This window comes from Carlito syrichta, unplaced genomic scaffold (genome assembly GCF_000164805.1).
Source record: "Carlito syrichta isolate Samal-C Ts95f unplaced genomic scaffold, Tarsius_syrichta-2.0.1 Scaffold308854, whole genome shotgun sequence".
Lineage (NCBI taxonomy): Eukaryota > Metazoa > Chordata > Mammalia > Primates > Tarsiidae > Carlito > Carlito syrichta.
In genome coordinates, this window is record NW_007252950.1 from 402,654 (window position 1) to 425,786 (window position 23,133).

General features: G+C 44.4%; 1 protein-coding gene across 3 annotated transcripts in view; it reads right to left on the reverse strand.

Moving 5' to 3' along the window:
- Positions 1–3,895: 3,895 nt before the first annotated feature.
- Positions 3,896–23,133, reverse strand: part of GPNMB (glycoprotein nmb) — a 33,655-nt gene continuing 14,417 nt past the window's right edge. For 2 of the 3 annotated variants that reach the window (XM_021716635.1, XM_021716634.1), the window contains 7 exons: positions 20,738–20,896; positions 19,957–20,271; positions 15,254–15,400; positions 13,337–13,439; positions 10,263–10,471; positions 5,407–5,500; positions 3,896–4,961 (listed from right to left, as the gene is read on the reverse strand). In XM_021716635.1, coding sequence (XP_021572310.1) covers positions 4,805–4,961; positions 5,407–5,500; positions 10,263–10,471; positions 13,337–13,439; positions 15,254–15,400; positions 19,957–20,271; positions 20,738–20,896 — 1,184 coding nt within the window. In that variant the 3' untranslated portion in view covers positions 3,896–4,804. The remainder of the gene's footprint in view (positions 4,962–5,406; positions 5,501–10,262; positions 10,472–13,336; positions 13,440–15,253; positions 15,401–19,956; positions 20,272–20,737; positions 20,897–23,133) is intronic. The other variant, XM_008066191.2, reaches the window with a different exon arrangement.

Below are 23,133 nucleotides of genomic sequence, written 5' to 3' on the forward strand. Positions count from 1 at the left end.
TACAGGCGCACATCACCATGCCCAGTTTATTTTTTTGTTTCTGTAGATTCAAGGTCTCGCTATGTTGTTCAGGCTGGTCCCAAACTCCTGGGCTCAAGCAATCCTCCTGCCTTGGCTGGGATGACAGCTGTGAGCCACTGTGCCTGGCCCCTTGGTGCTTATAGTTGCCATTTCTTTCATTTTCACTGGAATATGGATTCCGATTCCATTGTATATCCCAACTGACTTATCCATTCTACTGCTGATGGGCATTTGGGCTGTCCCTCACACTGCTCTGAACATTATCCTATGTGTCCTCAGGCCCACCTGTGCTCAAGGTCCTTTGGGGCATCACAAACCTAGGTGGAGACTGCAGGACTGCAGGTAGGTGCATTGCTTCAACTTCTCCAGAGAGTGCCAGGTGGTTTTCCAGAACTGTTGCTCCAATTTAAAATCCCTGTAGCAAAGCATAAGAGTCCTGGTGTTCTCATTCTCATCAACACTTGGGGTTTTTTTTGTTTGTTTTATATTTAGTCATTACAAATGTGTACACACTTGTAGAAATCTGTTTTTTGGGTTTTTTTGAGTTGGAGTCTCACTCTGTCGCCCAGACTGGAGTGCAGTGGCCGCTCCCGGCCACCGCAGCCTCGACCTGCTGGGCTCCAGCAGTCCTTCTGCCTCAGTCTTCCAAGTAGCTGGAACTACAGGCGTGCGCTACCATGCCCAGCAAATTTTTTTGATTTACTGTAAAGATGAGGTCTCACCAAATTGCCCAGGTGGGTCTTGAACCCGCGGGCTCAGGCAATACACTGGCCTTGGCCTCCCAAATTGCTGGGATTACAGGCTGAGCCACCGAGCCCGGCCTTTTTTTTTTTTGGTTTAAAAAAAAAATGTTTTATTTTAAGTTTGTGGAGTACAATTTAGGGTTAGGTATACAAATGTTCACCAAGCAGGCACCCTTGATGAGGTGTGCCCCTCCTCCTCTAGCAGTTTCCCTCAACTGCCAATCCCTTTCTTACAGTATTACAATAGTTGTTCAAGGTCCACTTATGAGTGAGAACATGTGATACTCGGTTCTTTGTTTCTGTGGTAGATCACTCAGTATTGTAGCCTGTAAGTTCATCCAAGTTGAGAAATACTTGGTTTTTTTTCATCTTTGCCAGCCTGGTGGTTGTGAAGTGATGCCTCTGTGTGGTCATTTGAATTTCTCTAACAGTTCTTTATATAATACTAGTATTGATCTTTTACCGGCTACATGTATTATATAATCTACTCTTCTAGTCTGTGCCTTTCATTTGTAGTCAATTTTGTTGAGGTATGTTTATACAAAATAAACCAATTTTAATCCTACAGTTTTTTGGGGTTTTTTTTGTTTTTGAGTCAGAGTCTCATTCTGTTGCCCAGTCTGGAGTGCAGTGTCGTACTCATGGCCACTGCGGCCTTGACCTGCTGGGTTCAGGTGATCCTTCTGCCTCAGCCCTCCAAGAGGCTGGAACCACAGGCACGTGCCACGACACCTGGCTATTTTTAAAAATTTATTATAGAGGTGAGGTCTTGCCAAGTTGCTCAGGTTGGTCTTGAACACCTAGGCTCAGGTAATCTTACCTCAGCCTGTCAAACTGTTGGGATTATAGGTGTGAGCCACTGCACCCAGCTTAAGCCTACAGTTTGATGATTTTTGACAAATGTGTACAATAGTTGAACCACTACAGTTATGGTATAAAAAGTTTATGATAGAAAATATTTCCCTCACCCTAGAAAGTTCCCTTGTGTCCTTTGCGGTCAAGACTTCCTGCGCAGAGTACATTTTTTTTTTGAGTCGGAGTCTCACTCTGTCACCCAGACTGGGGTGCAGTGGCATGCTCCCGGCCACCGCAGCCTCGACCTACTGGGCTCAGGTGATCCTTCCGCCTCAGCCTTCCGAGTAACCGGAACTACAGGCATATACTACCATGCCTGGCTAATTTTTTTTTTTCGATTTATTGTAGAGGTAAGGTCTTGCCAAGTTGCCCGGACTGGTCTCGAACCCACAGGTTCAGGCAATCCATGCATCTCAGTCTCCCAAAGTGCTGGGATTACAGGTTGAGCCACCGAGCCTGGCCAGCAAAGCAAATTTATTCCAGAATTTCGAGGACTAAAAGGAATGACTGTTCAGTTATAAGTAGCAGAGGTACTGTCCCTGCAGATGAAGCTGAGACCAGCGGGGTTCACTAGGATGGGGGGGGAGCTGTGTCACAGGTTAGTGTTCTCACTGCAGTGATGCTTGTGTGGTGACATATGCTGCATTAGTTTGGAATCCAAGCTTCATGAGGGCAGAGTCCTTGTCTCTTGTCACCACTGTGTCCTCTCCCAGACCAGAGCCTGGGATATATTGTTGCTCAGTAAACGGTGGTTGAATGGTCAAAATCAATCTGCAAGAAAGAATTCCTGGAAGTCGACATCCGATTTTTTTTTTTTTTTGAGTCACGGTCTCTGTCTCCCAGACTGGAGTGCAGTAGCACGATCATGACTCACCTCAGCCTCCAACTCCTGGGCTCAGGCAATCCTTCTGCCTTAGCCTCCCCAGTAACTGGGACTACAGGTGTACCACCACGCCTGGCTAATTTTTTAAATTTTTTTTTTTTTGTAGAGACAAGGGCTCACTATGTTGCCTAGGCTTCTCTCAAACTCCTGGGCTCAAGCAGTTCTCTGGCTTTGGCCTCCCAAGTGCTGGGATTATAGGTATAAGCACGGTACCTGGTCTGACCTCTTAATTTTTAGGATACTTATTCCAGCAGCCTTGAAACCTTTGGGAAAAAAAAAGGATTTTGCCCCAGCAGAAGTCCCATCAGAAGGTGGTCTCCTCGATCCTCTGGACAACTATCTTCCTGTGTGTCCTTGGGCTGTCACTTGGGTTTGGAGTTACTATAATTCTAGATGTAATGAATGCACTGAACACATTGTCCTCTCAACTATTAAACAGTTGAAAATTCAATGAGGGCAACCAAAGTTTATAAACACAGATATTTACTTTAAAAATCCCAGGAATAAGACAATCCCAGAATAATTTACTACCTACACTATTTCAATTTTCCTAGGAAGTTCTAATTCTCAGCAAACATTAATTACCCCACTATCTTTTAGGTAATTTCTCCCATTTTACAGGTAGTGATTCAGAAGAAGTTCAGGGTCTTGATGCTAGGGTCACGTGGAGGCTATAAATTGAATTCACTGTTTCAGCCCTCTCTCTTGCCATTAGTTTGACTGGAATAGAGGGAGGTTTGAATAGCATTTCTGTTTCCTTAGTGACTGACCGTATATTTGCTGCTCTCTGCTACCCCCTGTTGATATGAGAAGGGAAGAGCAACTCTCAAGACAATCTCAGAGTTAGGTCTTGGTATGCAGCAGTATTAGGATCACCTGGGAAATTATTAGCACTCTAAACTATGGGGCCCCACCCAGAACACTGAATTAGAAACTGTGGGGCAGGGCCTGGAAATCTGAGTTTACTTTATTCTTTATTTTTTTGAGTCGGAGTCTCACTCTGTCGCTCAGGCCAGAGTGCACGCTCATGGCCACCCCAGCCTCGACCTGCTGGGCTCAGGAGATCCTTCCGTCTCAGCCTCCCAAGTAGCTGGAGCCACGAGTATGTGCTACCATGCCTGGCTAATATTTTCTTGATTTATTGTAGAGATAAGTCTTGCCATGTTGCCCAGGCTAGTCTCAAACCCGTGGGCTCTGGCAATCCTCTCACCTCGGCCTGGGATTATAGGGGTGAGCCATCATGTCCGGACTGAGTTTACTTTAAAGCAGAAAATATTTATGAGATTCTCAATACTCTATGAGGCATCATTAAACAACTTTTTACCTGTCAAAAAGTATAAGTGAAAGTGGAAGTCAGAAGATAAATTGGAAGAATAATTACAATACCAACGTCTTGTCTCTTCCCACACTTTATTTTTCAGGAAGGAGAGAAAAAGAATGTCATGTCTAACATATGGCAGATGCTTTCAGTTACAAATGGAGGTAAAATCCTTACTGATCAAGTTTCCGTATCATTTAAATAGAGAAACTGGTAGGAAAACCAGGGGTCTCCTTCTTTGGAAAATTATAATATGTGATTTCAAGTATGTGCCCCAGAGTGTACAAAAATTCAGACATATACACAAGAGTGTCACTTCTCTAGTGCAGGGACCATGTACCTAGCATGGTGCTTGGTATAGTGAAAGCATGGCATAAATGAATGAATGAATATTATTCATTCACTCAGCTGGGCAGAGCAGGCTGTCACCAAAATATCTCTACCCATTTATGACATTCATATTTTTCTGAGTATAACAAGTATGCATGTCACACCAAAGGCTTGGGTTTGTTATTGTGCTGTTGGGAGCCCAGGCACATTCGTTGAAATAGGACTTAGCTTCGAACATAATCTCAAGGACAGAATTACATTGGTTTTATGCATATGGTTATATACAAAGTACAGTATTCAGCCTCTCCTTCCAGTTCACCTGGGTCAGACTCACATAGTAGCTTCTCTCCCTCCTCTTGGGTCACAGTGTGTCAACCCTACTAGTCACCTAAGACAGTGTAAGAAACATAAAAAATAACCAAAGGAAGCCTCATGAAGTTGTTCTATCAGTTATATGACCTGGCCGAGGCTGCTTGCAGAGTCATCCTTCTCCACTTATCTAAAATGTCATTTAACCTATAAAAAATCCCACCTCCCCAAACCACAATATCTATTTTACAATAACCTTTAGGAAAAACAAAAGTTAAGTCACCCACTCCAGCACAGCTCACATAAATGGCACTGAAGAGAGAGCTTCGGGAAGAAGGCTGAAATTTAAAGAACGCCTGGTGGGTTCTTGAGCAGGGGGTCCTTCTCTTGGTTCTCTGGGAGGAGGAACACGGCCTTGGCGCGGTCCAGGAAGATATTCAGGCCTTGGCGTTTGACCACGTTCCCCGCACTATTTTTTATTGGTTTATATTCCTTGTGTTTTCTGAAAACAATGCATTGCACAGTTATTTTTTAAAAAGATCTTCAATGGAAATAGATTACTTTCTACAATGTTTTTCATGCCAGGTGCAAGAGGGTTCATTCCATTTAACCTAATCTGTGGTTTGCAAGACACTGGCATCTTATGAACATATATTTATTTTCTCTTCCTCAAGCAAGAAATGTGCCTGTTTACTGTAATTGGAGATAATAATATGTCAACACTAGGTTGTAAAGATACTGACATCAGGTAGCATTTTTAGAATTTCCAAAAACCACAGCAAAATTAACAGGCCTGTTTGGTACATTCATCTTTCAATGAGAGATTTTCCTTCTACACACAAAATGTCCAAAATCAAAAAAAAAGGGAAATGGACCATTTACGCAGAAATATATTTACTGTTGACAACATACTATGGCGATGCAAAATGTTAGAACCAGAAACTTACTTGTACACCAGGAGGGCGATCACAGTGACAAACAGGGCCAGGCAGCCGATGGAGATCAGGGCACCCTTTGCTATTCTCAGAGCGGAGCCTGGGTCTTAATTAAGGCAGAAGCAAGGCCACGTTAGTTGTGTCTTCCGCCTAGAGGACATGTGTCTGGAATGCCATTTTTACACACGAGGAAGGGCGTGACCACAGAGGCTACACGGCTCCCTCTGGGCTTCCAGTAATCTTTCCCAAGAAATCACGCAGGGTCTCTGGGTCTACTTATCTTCTATTTACAGAATGAGTAGGCATATCTGGAACGCTGTGTTAAGGGCTCAGGGGGAGAGATGTCACGTCCTGGAAACACATGCTTAGGTCCCAGGAGACCCAGCAGAGACCCCGTGGGGAACCCGCCACTCCTCGGGCCTCATCTCTCGCTACCGACCCTCCAGCTGCACTGAAAGTCCTGGGAGTCGCCCATACTCCCCAGGCTCTTTCAGACATCCGCATCCCGGCCGGGAAGGCCCTTCCTCTGGCCCCACCTCTTTTGCGACGCCTTCCAGACATCCCTGAGGGCCGGGATCTCTTCCTCTGTCACCGCTCTACTGGCCTCTCTTCCTGTGCCTCGGTCACACTGTGCTGCAACTATATCTTTTTCTCTTTTCTGTTTTGGGTCGTAGTAGTCTCACTCTGTCGCCCCGGCTGGAGTGCAGTGGCACGCTCACGGCCACCGTCGCCTCGACCTGCTGGGCTCAGGCGATCCTTCCGCCTCAGCCTTCCAAGTAGCTGGAACCACAGGTGCGCAACACTGCGACTGGCTAATTTTTAAAATCCATTATGGAGACGAGATCTTGACAAGTTGCCCAGGCTGGTCTCAAACCCTTGGGCTCACACAATCCCCTTGCCTCTGCCTCCCAAAGTGCTGGGGTTACAGGCATGAGCCACCGTGCCCTGCAGAGCCATCTTCTTAAAGCATCAGTCACACCATGCTTTAAACTTACTGCCAACGGCTCCCCCCTACACAGACTAAAATCTGAATCCTAGCATTCGGGAGGATCTAAACGAGCTGCTTGTGGCCCCAGCTGAGAGGAGGCCCCTCACCAAGCGGGTACCTGGGGTCAGCAGGTGCAGGGAGCCAACCTCTGCCCCGCCTCCCTCCTCCATGCCCATCACTCTCCACCCCGACCCTGCCTTATTTTCTTCACACCATCATATTTCTTCATTTACTGTCTGCATCAAATTAAATAATTCGCCTGAGGAGATACTTATTTTTTGAGGACATACCCTCACTCGTACATAAGCAAACTGAAACTTAATTTAGGAGGGTAGTTGTAACCGCCAAGTTTCAGCCAATCACAAGTAGCAGAGTTTCAGCCAATCGCAAGCAGCCAATCGATCACGCCCTCTCCTAGTGACAGCCAATCAGGCGATTTCTCCACTTTGCTTCCTCTGCGGCCTATGAAAGTTGACTGCTCCGGGCGAGGATCTTTGCGCTTCCGGTTCTGAGCGTTATCTGAGTCTTTGCTCAAATAAACTTTGTTAAATGTAATTTGTCTCAAGTTTTTCTTTTAACATCTGTCATTGCTTGCAAAAGCAGAGGGCTTCTTGGTCTCGTTCGCCACTCTAGAACTGTGCTGAGCATGGAGTAGACACTCAATGAGTATTTGTTGAAAGAATGTCAGGTGCTTCATGAATGTTCAATGAATCAATCAGTGAAAACTGTTTCTGCTAAAATTCTATGGGTTTGCCTTGGAACAATGATCTATTTCTGAGACTAACTTTAACATCCAAGTGAAGTTACATCCCCATTGAACGAAAAACTTTCCTTCTGAGCCCCGTCCCCTCTCCGTTCTCCCTTTTTCTTTCTTTCTTCTCTTTTTTTCCTTTAGAGATAAGGTCTTACTTATGTTGCCCAGGCTGGACTCAAACTCCTGGGCTCAAGGGATCCTCCTGCCTCAGCCTCCCAGGAAGCAAGGACTACAGATACAGGCCAGTGTGCCCGGCATTCTGAGTTTTCTTAAACTGGTATTTGAAAATGACTCGGGCCACGACTACTGTTGGTGCAAATATATAAGCAAATATGTAAGCATCTAATTCACACGAGAGCTCCGCGGGTTGCCAGCGTGGAGGAAGCTTAGGAGAATGAATTATGACTCTAAAGGGAATTCTAAACAAACCCTGGAGCCCTGGCAGCCCTAGAGGAATAACCTCAGCAGCTCCCGAAGGAGACTGCTGAACTCTACCACCACTGGGTGGCGGAAGTCCCGGCTGCCTTCTCCTGCCCCTGTGCTCCCCTTCTCTACACCCAGGCCTCCTTCCACCCTACTCTACAGGAAGTGGGGTTCTCTTGGAGCATTGAGCATTGTTTTCGTTGTTTTTTTTTTGAGTTGGAGCCTCACTCTGTCGCCCAGGCTGGAGTGCAGTGGCATACTCACGGTCACTGCAGCCTTGACCTGCTAGGCTTCGGGGATCCTTCCACCTCAGCCTTCCAGGTAGCCAGAATCACAGGTGCGTGCTATCACGCCCTGCTAATTTTTAATTTATTGTAGAGATGAGGTCTCGCCAAGTTGCCTGGGCTGTTCTCGAACCCAGGGGCTCAGGCAATCCACTCGCCTTGGCCTCCCAAAGTGCTGAGATTACAGGCTGAGTTACCAAGCCCAGCCAGTTTTTATTTATTTATTTTTAAAATTATTTTTATTTTTATTTTTTGAGATGGGGTTGCACTCTCTCACCCAGGTTGGAGTGCAGCGTCATGATCACAGCTCACCATAGCCTCGACCTCCTGGGCTTAGGCAATCCTTCAACCTCAGTTTCCCAAGTAACTAGAACTACAGGAAAGTGCCACCACATCTGGCTAATTTTTAAATTTTTAGTAGAGGTGAGGTTTCACTGTGCTGCCCAGGCGTCTTGAATCTCTGGGCTCAAGTACTTCTCTTGCCTCGGCCTCCCAAAGTGCTGGGAATTATAGGCATGAGCCACCACGCCTGGCCATTTTTTTTTTTTTTTTAATTGTTCTTTTTTTGAGTTGGAGTCTCACTCTGTCAGGCTGGAGTGCAGTAGCCCGCTCACGGCCACTGCAGCCTTGATCTGCTGGGCTCAGGTGGTCCTTCTGCCTCAGCCTTCCAAGTAGCTGGAACTACAGGCATGGACCACTGTGCCTGGCTAATTTTTTGACTTGTAGAGATGAGTTTTCGCAAAGTTGTCCAGGCTGGTCTTGAACCCCTGGGCTCAGGCAATCCTCTCACCTTGGCCTCCCAAACTGCTGGGGTTATAGGTGTGAGCCACTGCACCCAGCTCTTTCTTTTTTTTTTTTTTTTTTGAGTTGGAATCTCACCCTGTTGCCCAGTCTCAAGTGCAGACTCACCAACACAGCTCACCATAGCCTCGTCCTGCTGGGCTCAGGTGATCCTTCCGCCTTAGCCTTCCAAGTAGGTGGAAACACAGGTGTGTGCCACCATACCCGGCCAATTTTTTTATTTATTATAGAAATGAGGTCTCACCAAGTTGCCCAGGCTGGTCTTGAGCCCCTGGACTCAGGCAATCCTCTCATCTCTGCCTCCCAAAGTGCTGGGATTACAGGTATGAGCCACTGTACCTGGCATGAGTCACCATGCCTGGCTTAAGCTTTTCTTTCAGTAGAGCTAAAGCTGCCTTTATATGATTAAGGAGTAAACAAATGTTTAAGTATATTTTACCTTCAAGACGGGCTTCAAGTCCAAAGGAGTGACAAGGGAATCAGCTGTTAGACTGTACCTGATTACACCCCAATTAAGGAGATAAATAAATACTGTCATGTGCACACAGTGTAACCTTTCCCATCCATTTCACCTTAGAGCACTTCTAAGACATAAATAAGCATCTCATAACAAAATCAACTATAATGAAAAAGCCACTTCCCTAACTTGGGGGTTGGTGGAAACTGGACATCATCAGTAAGTGTATATTTCTTTCTTTTTTTTTGAGTTGGAGTCTCACTCTGTCGCCCAGACTGGAGTGCAGTGGCCACTCCCAGCCACCGCAGCCTCGACCTGCTGGGCTCCGGCGATCCTTCCACCTCAGCCTTCCGAGTAGCCGGAATTACAGGCATGCGCTACCACGCCCGGCTGACTTTTTGATTTATTGTAGAGATGAGGTCTCGCTGCCCAGGCGGGTCTCGAACCCACGGGCTCAGGCAATCCACTCACCTCAGCCTCCCAAAGGTGCGGGATTACAGGCTGAGCCACTGAGCCCAGCTAGTAAGTGCATATTTCTAAGTGAAATTCTTTTGTTTACTTTGTTAATGTTTTAGCCTTCAAGTGTTTGGAGGGAATAATAGTTTTTCTGGTGCAGATCTGAAGAAGAGTAAGTTGGAGTATCACTGTGTCAGGGTAATTCTTGTAGATTTGGGCGGGGAAAGAGAGGGCACATGGCAAGTTAGGAGCTGGGAGTCCACTCGGTTTCTCATTTCCCTTCTTGGCTTCATCTTTGCCCAGAAGGATTTTCATGAAAACAGATATCATCAGTCTCTTTGTTAGCATTTCATTGGCGAACACTGCTATTTTTTTATGTCAGGCTTCCCACTTTCCCCTTGAAATACAAATCTATTCGAGCATGCAGTGATCGTATCTTATTATTACTGGTCCATGATCACAGCCAATTTTTTCATCCAAGCCTTTCTCTTTGGCCACTATTTTACTGGATCTCTCTCATCACTTCCCTAAGTGGATTTGCTGTTGGATGTTAACACCGCTTTTCAAATCCTTATTAGCAAGAGTTCAGCGGATTTTGCATTGACATAACATTCAACACGGGTAGCAAAGCCCTAAATAACTTAGTATAGACACATACTTCACATGCAAGATAAAATGCTTCTGTGACCACAAAACAAGCCTCACCTCTGCCAGGAACAGAGATCAGGGTGCTGGTGAGGGCCAGACTTGCATCATCACTGAGAGTGAGGTTCACACAGTAGGTCCCTGACCCACTGAAGGCTCTTCTCACGGTCAGCAGGCACGTTTCGTCCATGTCCACGGGGTCGCAGACTGGGTCCTGGGCGACCTGACAGGTGGGGTCGGAGATGACAGTGCAGACCTCCGTGGGAATGCTGTGGCGTGGAGGGTGGGCAAGGGCAGGAGAGCATAGAGCAGGGAGGGAGAAAGGTCACATCATTTAAAATAGAGAAGATCCCTACATTTCTTTTTTTCTTTTTTGAGTCAGAGTCTCACTCTATCACCCAGGCTGGAGTGCAGTGGCACACTCACGGCCACCACAGCCTTGACCTGCTGGGCTCAGGTGATCCTTCCACTTCAGTCTTCCAAATAGTTGGAACCACAGGCATACACCACAATGCCCGGCTAATTTTTTTGATTTATTATAGAGATGAGGTCTTGCCAAGTTGCCTAGGCAGGTCTCAAACCCCTGGGCTCAGGCAATTCTCTCGCCTCGTCCTCCCAAAGTGCTGAGATCACAGGCGTGAACCACCATGCCCACCGGATCCCTACATTTCTTTGAAGCTGAATCCTGCTTCATCCTTACTCTCACCTTACAACATTGAATTGTTACATATGACTGAAGCAAGCCTGGTGAGAAGCTACTGCTTCCTCTGTATCCTCAGGAAGGTGAGTCCCTGGGATGGAGGAGAAAGAAATTATCTTCCCCAAGGTGAGGGGCTGGTGGAAATTGTGTGAAGCCAGCATCATTCCTACATCCCTAAGATGTCCAAAGACTCAGGTAGCTTAGGTGTGAGGCAAAGACACTGTTCAATGCCAGTTGGCCCTGCCTGGGCTGGAGGTATCATGACAACAGCTGTTTATGCAGGATTGACTGTGTGCCTGGCACTGAGTTTTAGACAGATGGCATGGTCTTGCTTATTCCTCTACGGCCTTCTGAGGAGAGTAATATTAGTCCAGTTTTTTTTTTGTTTTTTTTGTTTTTGAGTGGGAGTCTCACTCTGTCGCCCAGGTTGGAATGCAGTGGTACACTCATGGCCACCCCAGCGTTGACCTGTTGGGCTCCGGTGATCCTTTCGCCTCACCCTTCCAAGTAACTGGAACTATAGGTGTGTGCTACCTCACCCAGTTAATTTTTGATTTATTGTAGAGACGAGGTCTAGCCAAGGTGCCGGGCTGGTCTCGAACCCGCAGGTTCAGGCAATCCATTCACCTCAGCCTCCCAAAGTGCTGGGATTACAGGCTGAGCTACCAAGCCTGGCCTAGCCCAGTTTAACAGATGACAAACTGGCTCAGGGAGAAGTAACCAGCCAAGCTGCTAGAGGTGGGGTTGGAGCTTGAACAATGATCCTGGACTCATTTATGCTTGGAGCCGCTAGGCTGCCTTGGCATTACTGTCCTGGCGACTGCCTTGCTCCTGGGCTGTCTTCTTGGATGGAGAGACCTCATGGGGCAGGGGACAGGAGGGAGGACAGTCCCTCTTCTCCTTAGCCAGGCCTCTCCTAGTGGCTTCACCCCTCTGTCGGGTCTTTCTCTGTTTCGGCAGCCCTCACCCTCATTCGAGTCTTCGCCCCAAGCTAGAGAGTTTCTTAGCTTTTCCTTTCTACCAAATTAGGCCACTTTTTTATACCAGCCCATTCTTTTGATTATTTATGTATTTATGTGCACACACATTTAAAAATAATTTTTTTTTTTTTGTAGAGACAGGGTCTCACTATGTTGCCAGACTGGTCTCAAACTCCTGGCCTCAAGTGATCCTCCCACCTTGACCTCCCAAAGTACTGGGATTACAGGCGTGAGTCATTGCCCCTGACCAATATATTTTAATTAGGTAAATTGTATAGCATATGCAAATTAGTTGATTCATTAATGTTTATTTTATTAGTCAATTGATATAATATTTGTGTATTTTTTTCTAGTTTTTTTATTATAAAGATGTGGGGTACAGTTCGGGGTTGGGTATACAAACGTTGATTATTCAGGTACCCTTGTTGATGCGAGTGTATTTTTTTTTTAAGTTGGGATCTCACTCTATCACCCAGGCTGGAGTGCAGTGGAACAATCACGGCTCATCGCAGCCTTGACTTCCTGGGCTCAGGTGGTCCTTCTGCGCTAGTCCCAGTAGCTGGGGCTACAGGCATGCAACACAATACCTGACTGATTTTTTTTTTTTTGGTAGGGACCAGATGACAGTTTGTTGCCTATGCTGGTCTTGAACTCCTGGGTTCAAGCAATCCTCTTGCCTCGGCCTCCTTACAGGCATGGGCTACCATGCCCAGCCTTGTGTATTAATTTATTTATGCTCAGTTTGTTCTATATAGTTGTGACGAATTGTAGGAAATCAAATTATATAATGCATCAGAAAGAGCTTTATGTATACTAAAGAGAGAATGATCAGGCACCGTGAATAACATTAGCACATGACAATTCCTCACTGGCTTCCTGCCCACCAGAAGGAGGTCAGGGAGCTTAAGAGCTGGCCTGGAATTTGTGCTCGGCTGGTACCAACTATCTGTGGGCAAGTTTTGTGATCACTGGCTGCCTCAGTTCCCTCATCTGTAAAATGGGCAGACTCATAGGGTTGTGAGGATTCAACATGTGAACAGATGTAAAGTGCTAAGAACATAGTATGCGTTCAAACAGTTGTAATAATTATTATTCAACTTAACGAACCGGTAAAGAGAATGAGCATTTCTCAATGATAACAAAACACATGTGTGATTGATAGCGCCTTCTAGGGCCCTTTTAAAGTCCTTCCTTGGTCAGGTGTGGTGGCTCACGCCTATAATCCCAGCACTTGGGGAGGCTGAGGTGAGAGGATTACCTGAGCCCACAGGTTCAAGACCAGCCTGGGCAACTTGGCGAGACCTCATCTCTACAATAAAAAAAAAGTCTTTGTCCAGGCTTACTAGTAAATCAGAATTAAAATCAAATTAGAAGAGGTAACAGGTGGTCAAGGACTTTGTTCAGACCTTGAGTCCCCACTTGACCCATCCCTCTGATAGAGACGATGTACTCACGTTCCCTGGCAGGTCACCACAAAGTCTATTAGGGAGCTGTCAGGCTGTGGCATGGGCATCAGGACATCTGTCTTCTGGATGATGTTAACCTCTAGAATTCCCTCTAAAAAAACAACCCCCGTAAAAAAAATACATCAAAATACAAAATAAGCCAAACCACCACTTTGCTATAGACTAAATGTTTATGTCTCCCCAACTTTCATACATTGCAATCCTAAGTGTCAAGGTGATGGTATTAGGAAGTGGGGACTTGCTGGGCGCAATGGCTCATGCTTGTAATCCCAGCATTTTGGGAGGCGGAGGCGAGAGGATTGTCTGAGTTCAGGGGTTCAAGACCAGTCTGGGCAACTTGGTAAAACCTCATCTCTACAACACATCAAAAAATTAGCCAGGTGTCGTAGTGTGTACCTGTAGTTCCAGCTACTTGGAAGGCTGAGGTAGAAGGATCGCCTGAGCCCAGCAGGTAGAGGCTGCGGTGGCTGTGAGCATGCCATTGTACTCCAGCCTGGGTGACAGAGTGAGATTCCAATTAAAAATTTTTTAAAAAAGGAAGTGGGACTTGAGAGGTGATTAGGTCATGAGAGTGAAGCCCTGAAGAATAAGATTGGCTTCCTTAAGAAAGAGACCCCAGAGAGCTCCCCTGCCTCTTCCACCAGGTGAGGACACAGCAAGAAGATGCCATCTATGAACCTGGAAGTGGGCCACCACGGGACACTGAATCTGCTGGTGTCTTGACCTTGGACTTCCCAGCCTCCAGAATCATGAGAAATAAATTTCTGTGTTTGTTTATAAGTCACCCAGTCTATGGTATTCTGATACCAAAGCATGAACAGATTGAGCCACAGTCCTTTAATAATTAGAAGGTGAAAAAAAAGGAAGGATACCACTTTCTTACCATACAGAAATGCCTCAGATTTGGGAATCCACCCTCTTGGCTTTGGATATACATTTATGCAGTATTATCTTTTCTTTTTTTGAGTTGGGTCTTACTCTGTTGCCCAGGCTGGAGTGCAGTTGCACAATCACAGCTCACTGCAGCCTTGACCACCTGGACTCAGGCAATCCTTCGGCCTCTTGAGTTGCTGAGACTACAGGCTTGTGCCACCACATCCAGTTAAATTTTTTTTTTTTGGTAGAGATGAAGTCTCTCTATGTTGCCCATGCTAGTCTTGAACTCCTGGATTCAAGTGATCCTCTCACCTCAGCCCCCCAAAGTGCTGGCATTACAAGCGTGAGCCACCGTGATCAGTCTCCAACCTAAATTTTTATTTCTAGAACCTGTGTATGTGTTAGAAAGCAGCACCCCCTCTGAGAAGGTGTTTCAAGAAAAGTTAACCCCCGGGAGGAAGCAGCCCCCAAGCTCAGGGCTTGGTCAGCTTCTCAGGTGGTTCAGCCTTGGGGTCAACTGCTTGGTCTTTCACACCCAACCTCAGAAGCAGGGAGCACAGCTTGGGTTTTGGTGGTCATCTGTCTTCACTGCTGGATGCCTTAGGGCAGTGCCCAGAATGCACAGCCAGGTGTGGTGGCCTGCTCATTTCCCTTTTGACACACAAGAAGTGTGACTTTGTGAAAACTAGCTAGAAGAAGAGTGTGGAAGTTATGGAAACTTGATACTGGGCTTCCTTCACCTCATTTTCATTCCAGTCGTTGGGGTGGACAGGTGAGACACAGGCCCAGGGGCAGGCTCACGAGCATGTGGGCTTCACAGAGGACTTGTTTCCACCAGGATGTTTAAGGAAGGCCCAAGTGGGCAGGTGAGACTAGAAACTGGTAGAGTCTTTGTTCGTGCATGTGTGGCATCAGCTTGGACAGGGAGTAGGTTGTCCTGCACCCAGTTCCACCACCTCAGAGTCAGCAAAGTGAAGGGGTGACCCTAGCTGGATTCCAGCATCCTTCCCCGCTGGTCTTCAGCCTTACCTACAATTGTGATGGTGGCTCTAAAGTAACCATATCTGTAAATCTGGCAATCTTCACCCGGAATCTCACTCAGCTCCAACAGGCTGTCACCAGCAGGTCCTGGGGCGGGGGTGGGGGGTGGGGTTGAAGAATAAGATTTTAGAGTAAGAATATAAAAGAATAAAAAATATGTACATGATGTGACCAAAAATTTGAGCATTTGTCATCTGCTCTTTAGAAAACCATCAAGCATTCTATACTATTTAATTGCTACAGAAATTTGAGCTAAATGTGTGATGATTTGCACAGATGTAAGAGCTTAAACTTGCTAAATTATGTAAGTAAACATAATCCCACTTCTTGTTTAAACACAGAAAGCAAATGAGAGGTTGAAGTCATATTAAAATGTGTGCTACAACAGTAATGATGAAGTAACACAGGCTGTCATAGATGAAGTTATATTATAATTTGGGGGGCAGTTAAGACAAGGATGTTTGAGACCAGAGACACCCCATGTAACCTGTCTTTGCCTCTATTTGCTCATCTGTAAAATGGGAATAATACTGCACTCCTGGGGCTGAACTATGAAGCTTAAATGAGATAAGTATATACAACTTGCTTCTCATGGCTGCCACATAGGAAGTACTTAATACATGTCGGTGTCCTCATCTCGATAATAGGGGAAAAAAATAATTCCCTGATTGGAGTCTCACAGCCCAAAGTTTGAATCCTTACTGTGATGAGAAGAGATGTGAGAAATACAAAACACTTTTAAGAAACAAGTCTTGACTATAATTAAAGCAAAAAATCTAATGCTTGATTAGTTATAATTTAAAAGGCTCAAATGAAGTTATTGGTGGTCCTTTAGCAAGATAAAAAGACTAGAAAGACAATATGAGACTGGGCGCTGTGGCTCATGCCTGTAATCGCAGCATTTTGGGAGGTGGAGAAGAGAGGATTGCCTGAGCCGAGGGGTTCGAGACAAGCCTGGGCAACTTGGTGAGACTGAACACCTTAAAAGACAGATGGGAAAGAAGGTGAACTTCATTCTTTATTATTATTATTATTTTGAGTTGGAGTTTCACTCTGTTGCCCAGGCTGGATTGCAGTAGCATGCTCACGGCCACCGCAGCCTTGACCTGCTGGGCTCAGGCGATCCTTCTGCCTCAGCCTTCCAAGTAGTTGTAACTACAAGGGTGCACCACCACACCCGGCTAATTTTTTGATTTATTATAGAAACAAGGTCTTGCCAATTTGTCCAGGCTGGTCTTGAGCTGCTAGACTCAGGCAACCCTCTTGCCTCTGCCTCCCAAAGTGCTGGGATTACAGCCATGAGCTACCGCGCCTGGTGACCATTCTTAATGTGGGATTCATGCCCTGTTACCTAGAGAATGGTTTGAGAGCTCTTGACTCTGGGAAAGTAGGAAAATTTTATATGATGTGATATGATATACATTCTGATGTATATATTCAGATATATCCACATATACAGTATTACAATGATCAGCACTGGTCTTACAAAGTTTTTTTTTCAGATTTGTTCAAAAGAGTCTGGAAAATGAACAACAGCACTGTTAGCGAAGGAATGAGAATTCTGTGACTTGAAACTTCTGCACACCCATCTGCCCTCTGATCTAATCATCTACCCGAGTCACCTCTTCAACTGTGCTTCCATCTCTCTCCTGCGGTTGCATTTGGGTTCTAATTTTGGCTGTGTTTTATTCCAAAGCCACTTACCAAAGCAGAGAGAGCATAATTTGGGGCAAAATAATAACATAATGCTCAATAATCCAAGCTTGTTACTATGGTCTGGAAATGCTAGAGTTGGAAATGCTCGCTAGAAGACATCCCCTTTTAGAAGTCATGGGCTAGCTGGGCTCGGTGGCTCAGCCTGTAATCCCAGCACTTTTGGGCAAGTTGGCGAGACCTCGTCTCTACAATAAATCAAAAAATTAGCCGGGCGTGGTAGCAAGCGCCTGTTGTTCTGACTACTTGGAAGGCTGAGGCGGAAGGATCGCTGGAGCCCAGTGGGTCAACGCCGGAGTGGCTGTGAGTGTGCCACTGCACTCCAACCTGGGCGACAGAGTGAGATTCCGACTCAAAAAAAAAAAGAGAGAGAAGTCATGGGCTGACTCCTGTTGTCACCGTGGGTCTCACTATTATGTTCCCCTCCTCAATCCTCCCACAGCTGTTTTAATGCATTATTATGGCTGATTTAATACCTTTAGATAAAGACAGGCAGCTTCACTTCACAATAAATCTTAACTAACTCATAGGGGTTACTAGTTTACATTGTATGGTCTGACCTAGGGAAAATCATAACAAAAGTTTAAAATACGTTTTCTCAACTTCAAATATATACATATATATCTTTAAAAAAATTTTTTTTTGAATTGGAGTCATATTCTGTTGCCCAGTCATATTCTGTTGCAGTGGCACAATCATGGCTCATCATGGCCTTGACCTCCTGGGCTCAGATGATCCTTTTGCCTCAGCCTCCCAAGTAGCTGGGACTACACATGTGTACCACCATGCTCAGCTAATTTTTGGATTTTTTGGTAGAGATGAGGTCTCACTATGTTGCCCAGGCTGGTCTCACACCTCCTGCCTTGGCCTCCCAAAGTGCTGGGATTACAGGCTTGGGTCTCTATGCCCAGTCAGCTTCAAATATATTTTTAGCACATGCTATGATATAAACAGTTTCTAAGAAAAACAAGCTAGTTTAATAAAAATGAAATTCAAAATAGACTAACATTAAATAACCTTACATTAATGAAGTCTTTTAACCTTCTGGAACTTCTCAACATTAAAGGAATCTGTAATTTATTCAAAATAAATTAAAGATTTGTAATGGTCCCCTTATTTGTAAGGAAGATCATTAATATTTATAAATAAAGGAATTGATTCTCCTATAGGATTACTAGACTGAAACTGTATATTTAAAATTGTTCAATACAGTTATATCTGTAGTTGGAATTAGATTTAATCTAATTATTCATCAGTAAGAGAACAGTGAAATAAACTATAGTAGATATATACTATGAGACACCATGCAGCCTTTGAATCAAGTGAGACAGATTTACATGGAAAGATGTCTATGATGTTAAGTAAAAGAAAAAAAAGAGCAAATTATAGATCAATCTGTATAGCATTAACCCATTTACACAACCAAAACAACAAAACCTATGTGCATCTATAGTATATGTTAGTAAATACATAGAAAAAGGTCTAGAAAGAAACACTCCCAACTCTTTTTTTCTCTTATAGTTTTGAGAGTTGAATAAGGTAGAGGATGGCACTCCCAACTTTTAACGGGTTTAACTCAGAGGAGAGTGTAAATAGGGACTTTCAGTTTTTACTCTAGACTTCTATACTGTTTGAAGTTTTACTAAGGGACATACATTAATTTTGTAATTTAAAATATTTCAAAAAAGAATGAACCAAAATTAGTAAAAATAACTTATAATGTCTTGATTTAGATATGCTTGATTTAGTCAGTTCTAATTTTGTTGCTAACACTTTATTGTAAGTTTATTATTTGCAACGAACAGGTTTTATTAAAAACAGCTACGAAAAGTCCAGCCATCATAATGGAGTATGCATTGGGCTTGGGCATGGTGCCCTCTTGTGACCAGTGAGAGGATGCCAGCCTGGGATCCCAGGGTGCTGAGAGCCAACCGCCCCATGGCTTGTAAGGGTGGTGATGGCATGGGGCGGGGTGGGGAATCTGATGGAAGCCAGGGCTTCCCCAAGTGGACACTTAGGGACTTCTTGAGTGTCCTCACAGACTATTAATAGAGGGTGGTATTTTTTTTTTAATTGTAGAGATGAGGTCTTGCCAAGTTGCCCAGGTTGGTCTCGAACCCACAGGCTCAGGCAATCCATTCGCCTCAGCCTCCGAAAGTGCTGGGATTACAGGCTGAGCCACCAAGTCTGGCAAGGGTGGTATTTAATTAATCACTATGCCTTATATCCAGAGCAATTTTAATGTCAGGAGTCGTTCAGACTTGCTAGCTCAGAAAGATTGTCAAGTCACATTCCTTCTTGGGCCATCTGGAAGTTGCTTTCAAGCATGACTGTGTTCTTATGGGACATTGGGTGGGTGTGTGCAGGGTAGGGAGGAGAGTGGGAGAAGGGAGGAAGGAAGGTAGAGAGGGCCTGAGCATTGATAAGTGTGTCTTCTTGTAGCTCTGAAAAGTGGGAGACAAACAGAAATGCACAGGCTAGAAGTGGGAGCATCTGTGGACATATCAAGGGCCTGGGCAAATCAGGAGGGTCAAAGACCTTCACATGCATCACCAGTTCCATTTATAGAGTGACTTCAAACAAATTCTCCTTTCTTCCATGTTCTAAAGGCTTCAAATAGTAAAAAAAAAAAAAAAAAAAAAATTAGCTGGGCGTGGTGGCACATGCCTGTAGTCTCAGCTACTTGGGAGCCTGAGGCAGAAGGATCGCCTGAGTCCAGGAGGTCAAGGTTACGGTGGGCCGTGAGTGCTATGTGTGACACTCCAGCCTGGGCCACAAAGTGAGACCCCCGATTCTAAATAAATAAATAAAACCAAATAAAAATCATTTCTTAAAAATTGGCTTAAAAATCAATGGGTACATAATAGATCATTGCAGCGTCTCCACAACATCCTTTTAAGAGGGGACTGAACAATATAACTGACATGAATATGTTGCTAGTGGTTAAGGAGCCCCCCTAGAAGATCACCGGGAAACCTCACCTATGGAAGGAGTGGGTCTCGGAGGTCTGGGCGATGGTGGAGGGCACGGTCCTGGCACCGTAGCTTGCACAGTGAGGTTCAGGCTGAAAGTTCCATTGAGCACATAGGTGTGATTCTGAGTGTGGTTGCTGGAAACAAACAGGCCAGTATTGTCCCCAAAACTCCACTTGTAGTTAATGGTGGACTCGTTGAGGAAGTGGCTGGGATCATGAATCAGGACATCAAACATGATGGGGAGGCCTTTGAGGAAAGTTTCATCAGAAGAATTTCTGTCGTTCTTCTGAGTCATAGTCACAAACACAGGAATCTGATCTGAAAGATACATTCCCAAAAAGAAAGAAAAAATGCATGGTGGTGCGACTTAGGTGGAGGATTGCAATGATGCTTTTAGGTTAAATAATTGAAACTAGGGATGATCTAGCATTATTGTTTCCTTTTCTTATGCAAGTTTTCTGGAGTTTTCCCAAGCTACTCTGGAAAACAGGTGAAATACAACATAATTAAATTTACATGCCTGGTTAGGGGCCCAGATGAATTGTAACCCAACCCAGAATAGATGGGTCTCACTCTTTCTTTGCTTTCTGTCTTTTTGGAGGTGGGGGTGGGGAGATAAGGTCTCGCTGTTTCCCAGGCTGGTCTCAAAGCAATCCATCCGCCTTGGCCTCCCAAAGTGCTGGGATTACAGGCATGAGCCACCATGCCCAGCCTCTGACTCTTTCTTAGCCCACTTATGTCAACAGAACTAATTCTCAGTTAATGTAGAATTCACACCACTCACCTGTTACCACGTACACATCTTTAACTTGTGCGATGGGAACGTAAGCCCGTCCATGTCTTCTATAGACAGCCACTTCCATGACTTGAGGGCCAACTGTCACATTGGCTGTGTTCATAGACACTCTCACTGAGCAACGTCCCAATTTCTGGAAATACTGACCTTTGGGAGGATGGAAAATTTTAATTATTGGGTACATTCCATTAGCATTCTAGGAAGTTGTCTCTTATCAACTAGCCACCACCATTTAGAGATTGTTCTGGGGGAGGGAACACTGCTGCTTGAGAAGGGGAGATGGAACCCATTTTTATGTAAAATCTTATAAAACAAACTCACAGTTATATATGTGTAGCTGGCTAATATGAAAAAAAGCTGTTGAATGAGATAATTCAGTTAGCCCTTAGTTTACATTTATAAGTTAAGTGATTTATAAGTTAAGTGTGTTTTTCCCATAGGAAATGCATTTAATGTCATGATGAGGTGTCCAGAAGAGTTAAAATTTTTATTTGTCCAAAAATCTACCTTATTTTTATAACAATGTTACTACTTCAGCTATATAATTAAGTGATTTTTTAAAAGGGGACTGAAACCTTCCACCTTCTGATAGTGTTTATATATACAAATACAGTAAATGATGAAAGAGATAAGGTGTGCAGATATAAACGGGAATGGAGTGGTCCCACACACATATTTCTAGGATACCCTGAGTCAACTCTTTTCTTTCTCTAGCTCTCCCTGAGTCTAACTGCTGCTAGCAAACAGCTGAAAGTAATTCCTCTCCTCCGGAACTCAAGGACTTTTCTAATCCTATCAAGGTGCCAGGCATAGACCTATCCTTGACCGGGTATCATAGGATGGTTGCTTTAGAGATAGAGATGTTTAAAGACCATGCTTGTCACATAAACAATACTGGTCTTCTGAGGCCTGTGTGATTTGTAATTCACCTTCACCTTGAGGGGAAGAGGTGTCTCTCAGGGGTTAGTTATTTATGAGGGAAATGTTAGTTCCAGCCCTGAAAGATAAGACCACACTTAGTTGAGGGACACTATCGATGAACTCGGAGACCCCAGAGGAAGATGGAAATTCAAGATAGTCTTGCTAGAAAACCAGAGAGATTTCTAGACTGAAGGTTGATTTTAAATAAAGACACTGGATTTAATTAAGTTAACGGGGTGTTAACTATGTTAAAAGGAATCAGGCGTGAACATCAGTGACGTTGCAAGCTGTCAGAATTCTGTCATGGGAGTAACAGGTCAAAGGAATCATGTTTGGTGAGTTGACTGACAGGGACATGATGGCTTTGAAAGATAAGTCAAGGAGAGGGAAGAGGAGGGCACTTAACATCAATAAGGTACCTGATCCCAAACCAGGCGAAGTGGGACCTAAGAGAGGCACAAATTACCTATATGATGACCACTTATCTATCTAATCCTGAATTGTACCCCACATCTTAAATTTAAAAAATAAATAAAAATAAGTCAGCTTGAAGGCCACTGATCAAATAGATGGGCATAATATTTGACTTAGTTTGTATTTTGTTGAATGGTCATGTATTAATATTGAATCTTGATTTGTAAATAAGTTAACTGAAGGAAGAAAAGCTTTCTCTAGTCTATGAAAGATGAAAAATTTAGAAATCTGGAAGTTGCTTGACTGGCAGTGGTTTTTTTATTATAAAATATAGTTAGTAAATTAGATTATAAATATAGATTATAAAATTAGATTATAAAATATAGAAAGTAAATTAGAGAGAGAGAGAGGAGATTCACCTCCCCAAGGCAGGGAAGAGGGGCCAAAGCCAGGAAACATGGCCTGGCCATAGCTCAAAGAACACATGGCCACACCATGGCTTAGCAAGGAAATGCCTGGCAGTGGTTTTCAGTACTCAATGCCAGGTGTCACCTGATGACATTTTAAATTAAGAATTTAGCAGCCTAGCTAAATAATAACCTAAATTTCCTCCTCCTAAAAATAGCCACTTCAATAATAAAGCAAAGTGAATATCATTTATGGTAAAAGAAAAAAAAAAAAAACAGAGAGTAGGCATGTCAAAGCAGAAGAGTAGTTAGATTATTTTAATTCTACATGATGGAATATTATTACAATATTATTAATGTGATGTATATAAAGAATTCTTAATGATTTAGTCAGATAGTAAGTAAAAATGTATATGGTTGTAAATTAAGATCTTAATCAGCCGGGCTCGGTGGCTCAGCCTGTAATCTCGCGCCTTTGGGAGGCTGAGGTGAGTGGATTGCCTGAGCCCGGAGGTTCGAGACCCGCCTGGGCAGCGAGACCTCATCTCTACAATAAATCAAAAAATCAGCCGGGCGTGGTAGCGTGTGCCTGTAATTCCGGCTACTTGGAAGGCTGAGGTGGAAGGATCACCGGAGCCCAGG